Source organism: Suricata suricatta, chromosome 14 (assembly GCF_006229205.1).
Source record: "Suricata suricatta isolate VVHF042 chromosome 14, meerkat_22Aug2017_6uvM2_HiC, whole genome shotgun sequence".
Classification (NCBI taxonomy): domain Eukaryota; kingdom Metazoa; phylum Chordata; class Mammalia; order Carnivora; family Herpestidae; genus Suricata; species Suricata suricatta.
Genome location: NC_043713.1, coordinates 10094138 through 10106062, shown reverse-complemented (window position 1 = coordinate 10106062; position 11925 = coordinate 10094138). Strand labels below are relative to the sequence as shown.

Genomic DNA, 11925 nt, shown 5'->3' with positions numbered 1-11925 from the left:
TGAAATAAGTCAGGCAAAGAAGGATAGATACCATATGTTTGCACTCATAGGTCTAACAGAAGAAACCTAACAGAGGACCATGAGAAGGGAAAGGGGAAAAGAGAGCTGGGGAGAGCGAGGGACACAGATCATGGGAGAGTACTGACTACTGAAAAGGAACCATGGACTGAAGGGAGAGGGGAAGGGAGGGAAGGGGGTGATGGTCATTGTGGGGGCACTTGTGGGGAGAAGCACTGGTGTTATATGGAAACCAAATTGAAAATAAACTGTTAAAAAATAATAAATAAATAAATAAATAAAAATTTACAACTGAAAAAAAAATAAAACGTTAAAAAAAAGCCAAAACAGAAAAGCTTACATATTTTCCTAATCAAAAATTTAAATACTGTGGAAATCCTCAATAATCAAGTAACATAAACTGTAATAATAAACATCATAGTCAAAAAATTAAAAAAACTTTTGATATGATTTTTTATATATATGTTTTCCATTTATGTTTTTCTTGTCACTTATAAGAGAATCCATGTGTATGTTCACTTGCAGTTAGGAATTAGCTATATATTATACACAAAATTAAAATTTAAAAATCACTATAAGACCAATAATGTGTGTTTCAATTTAAAAAAATCAATAATTGTTCCAAATTCCACCTGTCCCCTCCTCCTTCTGCTATCAGTTAAATATAGGTAAAGGGACACTTGGTGGTTGAAATAAATAACTGATTAATTTCTACTCCCTGTTATACAAACATATGTAACCCTTCCTTTATCTGTCAGTAATCTCAGAGCTGCATTACTCACATTTGAATCAAAATGAGCAGCACTGAGATGTTCTTTTCACATACAACAGCCCTGCCAGGCTGACATAATCACTGCTTTTATGACATGATTATTGTTTACTGCAAGAATCATGGTCAGTTTTCTGAGGACCGTGGCTCCAGCCTCCTGGGCATCCCATTTCCTACCCACAACCCACCCATCACTATAAACTGAAGTTGATTCTAAAATATAACGGGAACCAATCTGGATAAGAACATAATTAGGATAGACCCAAGTCAGCAGACTTATGGAACTGTTTAAAAATGTCCATTTTCATAGGAGAAGTCATTTTGAATTTTTCATTACAAAACTTAAAGGATATTTTCATTAGAAAATGAACCTGTATAAATTGCAGATTTAGGCTTAAAAAACATAAAACAAAAATTCTCATTAGATAAATAAAACACATCTGAAAATATTCCATTTCCATTTGCAATAAAAACTCAGGGAATTAGGAGAAAAAGACGATGTCTTAAATTTGATAGAGGGCATTTTTTAACTTTGACAGCAATCATATTTATTTGTAAAATATTAAAACTTTTCCTTCTGAAGTAGTTAAAAAGCAAGAAGTTTATTATCACTGTTATTTTTGGCAGCATTGCAGTAAACTTCCTAGACAATGAAATGAGGTGATGCCCTGTATACAGAAATGAATGATTAAAAATGATGACGGGGCACCTGGGTGGCTCAGTCAGTTAAGCGTCTGACTTCGGCTCAGGTCACGATCTCCTGGTTCGATAGTTTGAGCCCCGCGTCAGGCTCTGGCTGACAGCTCAGAGCCTGGAGCCTGCTTCAGATTCTGTCTCCCTCCCTCACTGCCCCTCAGCCTCATGCACTCTGTCTCTCTCTGTCTCTCAAAATTGAATAAACATTAAAAAATTTTTAATTACAATAATAATTCAAAGGCAGCAATATTTTTGTTAGAAAAGCAAGCAGAATGTACATATAAAACCTTACAGACTATTAAATCATAAAAATTAGCAAGGCCACAGGAACACAAAGATGCACCCAAGTTCACTTTTTATTTATACCAGAAATAAGTATCTATAAAATATTTCAATTAAATATATAATATATAAGAAATAAATATACTCAGGAATATCTAAACAAAAATGATTAAAGACCTCTACAAGGAAAGTACACAGAAATTAATGATCAAAAACGGGCAAAAAGTTTTAACTAGCTTTATGAAATAACTGTATAGAAATATCAGTAAGTAGATCCATAGTGTAAATGCTATCCTAATCAATATCATAGCAAGTTGTATTACTGGCCTAATTAAAAACATGACTTGAAATATTCATGGAAATGCAAACGATCAAGCAAGACCAAGACACCTTTGACAAAGAGCATCTGGAAGGCTTGCACTAACAGAGAGCGGGGCTTATGACTTAACTATGGCCACTGGAGCAACAAAAGATAACAATACTGAGTAGAGATTCAGAAACAACATACATTTATGGAGAGCTCATTCATGCAATGACACCATAGTTGAGCACTGGAGAGTCATTTCAACAAATGCTGCAGTGCCATTTGGATATCTCCATCCATTTATACATCCATCAGTCATTTCTCTTTTGAATTAGAATTTGACACCAGCTTTACACCATTCACAAAAATTGGTTTAAAGTCAATTATAGATATAAATGTGAAAGGTAAATGATACAAATATAACAGAATAATGACACTTCCATAAAGATAGTCATTATTTTGAATAGTATCAGGGAAAAAAGAAAACGAAAGCCAACATTTCTTAATTAGGACTGGGTGATTCATAACCTGCACAAATCCCTGTTTTTATTAGACGTACTCATTTGTGCGTTTTCCCCAGCCTGCATTGGTTGCTCTTACCTGACTGAAATTGCATTCAATAAAGTAGTATTGTTGACAGTGCATTATTGATCAATGCAAGAAGTATGGCACATACCATACATACGAATGAACCTGTTTAGCCTCTTCATTCCTTTCATTAACATTTTATTCTGCTCTCACTAAAACCTGACAAACTTGGTTTGACTACACTAATGGATCAAAAATTAAATTTTCTTGGGGAGCCTGGGTAGCTCAGTTGGTTAAGTCCAATCAACTCTAGTCCTGATCTCTCTGTGCTGACAGCTCAGAGCCTGGAGGCTGCTTCAGATTCTGGGTCTCCCTCTCTCTCTGCCCCTTCCCTGCTTGATTTCTGTCTTTCTCCCTCTTTAAAATAAATAAACATTAAAAATATTTAAATTAAAGTTTCTTTAAAGTATATGTATATATATACACACACACTTTATATAAAGTATAAAGTTATTCCTAATGGACAAATGATGTATATATGTACATTAATGAAAAATGCTTTATACAGATTTTCACATTAAATAAATCACCAGCTATTTTTCACATGTCTTTACATTATTTAATCAGTTTGTTAGCTTAAATGTGTTTATATGAATAGTGTCCTGGATTATCACTAGCCTTCTTTCAGACTTAATTATGTCTTAAAACAAGACATTTTATTCGCTGGCCATATGTCTTGTACACTATTTGTCACACTCCATGTAAGAGGTACAAATACAAAGTTGATGTCTCCCAAATTCACTCTGGCTTACTATAGTTTACCTCTAACAATAATCAAAAGAAAAATCAAGGGAAAAGTGCTTTCCAGACAAAATGTCAGGAAAAAAAGTAGGATTAAGCAGAGCTATCCTGGATGGATTTGGAGATGTGATCACTATTAGTTCACAAACTCTTCCAGATCTTCCTAGCTATAACCAGAAACCAGCCCCTGCACAAGGACAGGAGGAGACCAAACAAGAGGCAGGCCACTCCAGATTGTAGGCAGAAGTTGTATTGAGCAAGAGAACTTATTCATGAGGCTTGTTTTAGGTGTCATCAAGACACGTAGCTTTCTGGACCTGCCCACCAACTCGTGGAATTCATAAAGGCCCCAGTCAGTCATATGTACCTTCAGTCATATATAACCTCCAGAAAGTCTCAACATTCCTGCCTCACGGCTGGGTTCCTGAGGCAGCTTCTGGGAGAGGAGAACACTAGTGAAACTCATATTTCAAGGACGTTGGGGAGGGGATGGGGCTGAGGAACGTCCAATTTCCCATGTCCGACATGCAAGTCAAATGACAGTCACATCCTCTCAATGACCTCCCTCAACTTTCCATCACCTCGTGACCAGTTCTGACAATCTTACACAATCCCCTCTTCCACAGTGTGTCCTCAGTCATCAGCAAGTGGCTTCACTAGCCTGGAGGTGGCTCATTGGGCAGCTGGCTGCCCAGAAGGCAGGTAATACAAACACAGATTAAGACAATAATTCCCAAATGAGTAACAACTTTTACCAACAAGAATCCCATGACTTGAACCACTGATTTACTAAGTCCTCTGATCCGGATGTCAGAACACGTATATTTTCTTTTCTTTTTTTTCTTTAATTTTTTTTTGCTTTTTATTTATTTTGAGAGACAGAGAGAGAGACAGAATGAACAGGGAAGGGTCAGAGAGAGAGGGAGACACAGAACCGGAAGCAGGCTCCAGGCTCTGAGCTAGCGCTCAGCACAGAGCCCAACGCGGGGCTCGAACCCACGAACTGTGAGATCATGACCTGAGCCGAAGCCGGACGCTTAACCGACGGAGCCCCCCAGGCGCCCCAGAACATGTATATTTTCATGTAATTTAATAAATATGACACATTAACAGAGGCGCCTGACATTTGTTTGAACAATGGCACAGCTGCCTCTTTGTGAGGCTATAAGTGTTCAAGGCTGTTTACTTGGAGGGGGGGTAGGGTGGTGGGAAGCTTTTATCATCAGAGACATTTTGGTATTCAATAAGGGCAGACAGACTATTTTGGCTATCATTCAAGGCTGGCTGGGGGAATTTAGTAAGGGCTTCTATGTGTCACAATGTCCCTGAGGCCAATGGAGGAAACAAACAAGGCAGCCAAATGATTGCACTAGTAGGAAACAACATGCCCACCTGGCCTTGAGAATGAGGTGGGTAGCTTTAGGAACTTGACCCGGCTGTGCATAACTTGTCAGCGAGGCAGAGGCAGCACTGTTGGTGTAAGGAGAGGAACTGGGGGTAGGAGATGCCAGATCAGGACCCTAACCTTTCCCTTTCTTTTACTGGTATGTGTTCCATTCCAGGGATATTCGATTTCAACAGGTCCAGCTTGCAGCAGGACAATGTGATCCCAGTGAGGATCAAATAGCTTCCGTTCAACCAGAGATGTGAAGTAATTTACCCATCCTAGTGGGACATTTCATGGCCAATTCCAGTAAATAACTCTTTTCTCAGGCATGATGGATGATGGGGCTTGGTGCCATGGTCCATGGGATAAAGCCCTGCATCAGGTGTTGTGCTGATAGCTCAGGTGGGATATTCTCTCTCTCCCTCTCTCTCTCCCTCCCTCTCCCTCTCTCTCTCTCTCTCCCTCCCTCCCTCCCTCCCTCTGTGCCCCTCCCTCGTGCACTCTCTCTCTAAGTAAATAAATAAATAAACATGAAAAAGAGAGAGAGAAAATAGTTTTCTAGCAGATATAGCCCCCTTATTCTGCTCCAAAAATTCTCTTCTTTTGGATCATTCCCTACAGTATATCACTATAATATTAGAGTTCCCATCTTAATAAATTATTAAATAATAAGTAACAACAACAAAATTCTCTCTACCTTCCTCTTCCTCTACCTAGTGCCTCACATCTTTATTTTCTCCCTGTAGCATAACATCTTTTAAAGTGGGCTAAATTCACTCTAACTTCCTCTTCTCCATTCACTCACCCAATAGAATAATTTTCAAAATACTGCAGTTGCATAAATTCAACCAAGTTCTCCTTACCAAAATCACTAGGAGCCTTCTACTGGCCAAACCAAACGTCACTACAGTCACTACACTTCACTGATTTTATTCAACCTCACAGCAACATGCTGCACAGCTCGAGGATCTCTTCCTTGGTGACACCTCTTATCATATCTTTCTCTTTTTCCTACATCGCTGGTCAATCTCCTTCATTCTAATTTCCCAGTCAACCACCTTTTGCTTAACAGCTCAACTGGAACGCCTTTCTCTTCTCTACCTACATTCTCCTCCAAGGGGATCTCATCCATTGTCACGCTTACTCTCTTGCTAGGTCAATAACTCCCATACTGATATATGAAATTCTTACTGTAAGTGAATCTTTTCCTAGAATATGATGTAACTGGATTCTTTGTAATCCACTTCAAATATCATTTCCTAAAATGTCCCAGTTTCTCCAATTAATCATGTTTCAGTCATAATTAATACTTTCAGAATGTCCAAAAGCAAATATCACCTTATTTAAAAGTTATTGTTTGCTGTGTTAGAACTAAAATATAAGTTTCATACTAGCAATTACCTCCAAAATTATATTTCAAAAATTGTTCTAGTAAATGTTAGGTCCATAATGCATACTGTTTAAGAAAGAGGAGCAGGAGTAGGTGAAGGATGGAGTGGGAAGATGAAATGTTTCACTGCCTAGCTACCAAATACAACAATATTTATGTGTCATTTACATCTAATAATAATTGGTCTTGATATATATTCACAGATAAATTTGTGTACACTGCAAAGACCTAGTTCTGAGCACATGTTGGAAGAAGTCTTTAAAATTGCTTCCTGGAATATTAAAAAACAAAGAATCAGGAAAATATACAATAGAATATACACTTTTAGACTTGTTAGCTAATCAATCAGATGCTTGCGTAAAGCAGTTTTAAAACATGTTGGCATAATTTATAATGCCCATTATTGAATAGAATGTATTACACTTAAGTAAATTTTAGGAACTTAATTTTACTATGTATTATGCTATCAATATTTTCTGACTGAATGAGTGGACATATTTTGCGCAGCCACACCATAATGTCCTCTCTTTTAGAAAGACATTTCTGATTTTTAATGCAGCCAGTTCTTATACCTTATGGAAAGCACTTGCTTCTACATGAATTATATTTAAGATATTTATAAAAATAACATTAGGTATGCAAGGAATTTTGAAAATAAATGCAGTTGCACAGAGGTGTTTGACCCCTTTGTTTTGCTTTTAGTCTTTATGTTCCCTAATTTTGAAGCAAATAGTACTTTTGTCTTATAAATTGGATTCTATTATTATACATGCGTTTCTTTCCAAATGATCTTGTATGGCTTTTTTTTAGATACAAAGTTATATCCTGTTTTGGAAAATACCTTCTTATAACAAAGAAAGTAGTAAGTAAATAAAAGAATTTTATAAGTCACTAAAAAACACATATTTAATCCTTTCATCTATTGCCTTGAAGACTAAGATATATTTTTTAAATTGTTTATGTTTATTTAATTTTGAAAGAGAGAGAGAGACAGAGTAGGAGCAGGGGAGGGGTAGAGAGAGAGAGGGAGACACAGAATCTGAAGCAGGCTCCAGACTCTGAACTGTTAGCACAGAGCCTGACGCGAAGCTCGAACTCACGAACGTGAGATCATGACCTGAGCTGAAGTTAGATGCTTAACCAACAGAGCCACCCAGGTGCCCCAGGACTGAGCTACTTTAACAAGACAATGAATTAACATATAGTACCATTGTTTACAAAATTAAAATAATGGTCTAATTTTTAAAAATATTTCACTCAGCATATTTGTAGAAGGAAGTACGAGTGTTGTACTAATTCACTTCTAAAACATAAGCTCAAAAGAAGGAAGTACGAGTGTTGTACTAATTCACTTCTAAAACATAAGCTCAAAATTTTCAATCTGCTGTAATTGTTAATATATCTTTGATGTAAATGAATATGCAGTACCTTCTGGAGACATCTCGGGTACAATGGCCTCATAAGGTTCATCTAGGAATTTTGGTTCATTGTCATTGATATCCGACACTCTGATGACAAACTCAGACTCGGGTTCCACAGCCTTTCCAGTACTGCTGTCTATTACCTGGGCCCTTAGAGTGTAGAGGGACTGTTCCTCTCTATCAAGCTTCTGGACGGCATATATGTCACCTGTTCTCTCATCGATGACAAAAATGCGTTCAGCTCCAGCGCCCAAAAGCCTGTACTGGAAAGAGTTGTTTCCATTGTCTAAATCAGATCTTAGCTGCAAGTGCAAAGAGGGATAATTTAGTTTCCAGACATACTTAAATGGACAAATCAATTTTAATGATTTTATTTTCATGTCTGTTAATTTTCCCCATGTTAATAACATCATGTAACTCCCCATAGCATATTAAATCAGGTGAAATATTAATTTTAATTTTAAATTCTGTCATCAGCAGAGGAGTCTGGTATTTCAGTACAAATCACTACACAAATCTTATTACTCTAAATAGATTATTCTAATTAGAAACTAATAATTGAAAAACAAAGTACTTTTCATAAATTATGCACACCAAAGTTGGTGGTTCATGTTTACTCTATGATTACATTCTTAGTCACTAAAACCATGCTCTCAAATATTTGTATTAGATTAGGACTTAGAGACTAACAGACAGATAATACTCTGGATAAACAGTGATGTTCTATCTCTAGGTTAAAAACACATAGAAAATTTGAAAATATTACCAAAAAAATAAGGGAGCATGTTGGAGCTTAGCCATCCATTTTGGCATTTATAGCATGCTATAAAATGTACAAACTGTTTTGTATCTGATTTCCCAATTAATCCTCCCACTATCATGAGATGTATATTATTGACATGATCATTTCTACAGAGAAAGAGAGACTGACAAATTTTAAAACTTTCACAGAGTCATGGTTTTTGTACAGGTTTGTGATTTAGGCAACAGTTCTGTCTGACCCCAGAGCCCTTCCTGCCAACCACTAGGTAACACGGTATTTTATGCCTTGAGTTTTGCCAAATTACATCTAACTCTTTCTTCCCAACATATTCTATTCAATTCTCAAATATATCCTTTCTTTTTGAACTCTAATTATTTTTATGTGTAAAAGCAGAGTGAATTTGTTCATTCATATTGTGGATGGACTTTTAAATTTGATATATAAAAACAAGAGTTATTAGGATATAGGTAACATTGGTTGGTTGCTTGTTCATATCTAAATTATTTTTAAGTAAATATGAGTATGTCGTTATCCTCAAATTATTTGTGCCCCTGGTTTTCTTGATTTATCATTTACAAATACACCCTTCTTCAAAGCAAGAGCTTGTCTTAAAATTTACAAAGCTAACCAAAAAATACAATCTTAAACAAACTCATAGCTTTTCTGACAGCTTATGGTGCAATGAACTAATTAATATTTTTCTATGCGGGCAGAGTACCTGAAGATATCTAAAACAATTATAATAATTTTAATAATGTGTTGAATAACACTGCTATTAAGTGAAAGAAACAGATTGGGAATAAAATAATGAGATAATAGAAGAGTTATAGCTCTTTCAAAAAGTAATAATTCTTCATTACCAATAAGATAAAAAGGAAGTCTTCGTGCCTTACTAATAAGACATTAAGGGAAACAAATGCCATTTCCAAGAATTCTATCAAAGGAAAGTTAAGTATGGCCTATGATTTTCAAATATAATTTTGATATAATATGAAAAGTTGATTCAATAATAGAATGATGATAAGTAAAATTTAGTAATGAGTAAATGTATTCCAAGTATATGCCCAGTATAATTTTCATCTATCGGTGAGCTTGGTCTTTTCAAGGACCCAGATTTAAAAAAAAATAAAAAATAAAAAATAAAAAATAAATATATATTTACTTAAATATACATGAATATATATTGAATGTTTGTCTTTTAATGTCACAAAATACGTAAGTTAAATACAACCCAATTTCATGAATTCTAATGTCATGATATTTTCTATTTTCTACTCTCTTGTTCAATTAGGCAATTACTATTGATTTGGCAAATCAGTATGCCATTAAATTTTTACTTAATTGTGCTTTCCAAACCTAATCTCTGTTAACAAATAGATCAAAAAGAAAGTCATCTTGGACATATCAGCTACATTTTATTTTTATCTTTATCTTTAGTTACAAGACCTAAATATTCACTATTACTTCTTTTAAACCAGTTATCTGTGTGTTATTTAAGTTGAATGATAGCGTTTCAAGGGAAAACATCTGCTCAGATATTTTCCTAAGTATTTTTACAGAATGAAAAAATAGGCAAAACTCATCATCATGTGAACGGAGGAAACAGGAGCTGCATCAGGAGCACAAAAACACCAACTGGAAAACGTGACAGTTAGCCAGGGAGGCAGTCCCTGCTCTGAGTGAAGTGAGGCACTTCCCTGCAGTCTCATTCCCTAGAAGTTACTGGTCTGGGTTAGTCTGCAGCCCCACTCAGTGATGGCAGAGCATATGGTGCTCGGTGGAGTTCACTGCAAATGCAGCTTAGAGACTCAGTTAACTAGCAGACACTTAACTATGGACCTCATTTACGCCATCCTGCCTGTGATTTAGCTGTAGTCATCTTTGAGAATAAAGAGATGAGAAATCTGACTCACAGTAAGAATACATGCATAGACACAAAGATTTGAAATTTGTTTGCATAAGATCCTAATCTAAGCCTTTGGTAGAGTATCCACATATACACTCTCTGGACGTGACAGATGAACTCCTTTGGAATCTGGACATTATGCTAACGTGGAGGCTTTCCAGAAGGGGCTCGGGAAAAAGGGAGTTAATGAATTTTGAGTGCTTCACCCTTTGGGCCCAATTAAATTTTAGTGCCAGTTAATTAGCGGTTAAACTTATTTCAGTTCATTCATCTAGAGAAAGATCCTTACAGAAAAAGGACACGGTATTGTAATTACCTCTGTTAAGAGTACTGAATAATAATAAAAACAAAAACATAAATAGGGAATGTTCTATTTCATTAAGGAAATTAATAATATATATTCTTATAAAAAGTAAAAATAATTATTCTTTATACTTCATAATCAAATGAAGTGTGTATGCTCTTGAAGCTACTTAACTGTAAAAGAGTTTGGTATTAATCTGCTTCATGAAAAATTAATGATGGGTAAATCAACACCTACTGAGCATAACAGAAAATCAAGCTAACTACTGTTGGTAAACGTTATTATTCTCAGTGTGGTTGCTTTGATCCATTACCAAAAATAACACCATCAAATTTCCAGATGTTGATAAATGAGGGCTCCATTTTCATATGGGAGTCAGAAGTGAAATCTGAAAATCAGAGCTTTCCTTCTTCCTCAAGTTTTGCAGGTATTTTAGGTGCTTGAAAATCAGAAATAATATATAGGTCAATGTCTAAAACTTTCTGAGGGTTCTACTGAGAAAATATACAATTCATCAAATGCCTTAAACCTTCAACCCATCCATTTAGATTCATATACTGTTATTTCCTGTAACACTCTGATAAAATCAGTACCTGGCCGATGTGATAATTAGTCTTATTCATCTCCTCTGGTACAAAAAACTGGTTCCACATCCAACCACGCTTTGCTCTCGAATGAGAATGCACTGTGTGTTTAACTTTCTTGGTTTGAGAGATTTCTGTTGCCGTAAAGCAAGAGCATAGGAGAGGAATTCCCAACATAAAAGGCAGCAATAAGCAATAATTCATTCTGTTCTTTTGATTCCAACTGGTATTCTTCAGAGGAAACTGTAGTTGCAAACAAAAATTGTATGTTCTTTATAATCTTTTTACGTGTTAGGTATCTTACGTATTCCTAAAGAACAAGAGACAAATCAAAATATTACATTTAAAATCACATTTTCTCACATAATTGGTAAAGAAAGGATATAACTTTTGCATCCATAAAAATGGAACAGTATACATTTAATTGTTATATTTTATAGTGCGGCAATAATTTGAATGGTGTAAATTAGAAACTTCTGCTCAAGCACCGTCCATTTTAAGCTGTTGTCATAAATCTGCCTGAAGGTTGAAAAGTTGGTCTGGCAATCTCCTTGATTGATAGCTGACACTTAGATTTTTTTCCCTTTAATTTAACCTGCTTACATCTTCCATTCTATCTCAGTAAAATTCAAACTATCCCATTAAAACAAGTCAAGGCAGGGGGGAAATGTAATCTTACTCCCTTCTTTCTAATAGCAATAAGTTTTCTTATCCAATTTCCCAAGTGATAGCATTTTATCTAGTATTAAATAGATAAAATGACAATTCAGCT

General features: G+C 35.6%; 1 protein-coding gene across 1 annotated transcript in view; it reads right to left on the bottom strand.

Annotated features, from left to right (window-relative positions):
- The window catches only part of CDH19 (cadherin 19), a 69303-nt gene extending 57946 nt beyond the window's left edge, over nt 1–11357 (bottom strand). The window contains exons 1-2 of the mRNA XM_029922239.1: nt 11163–11357; nt 7604–7898 (exon numbers count right to left, since the gene is read on the bottom strand). Of these exons, the coding sequence (XP_029778099.1) occupies nt 7604–7898; nt 11163–11357 (490 nt within the window). The remainder of the gene's footprint in view (nt 1–7603; nt 7899–11162) is intronic.
- Nucleotides 11358–11925: the final 568 nt, after the last annotated feature.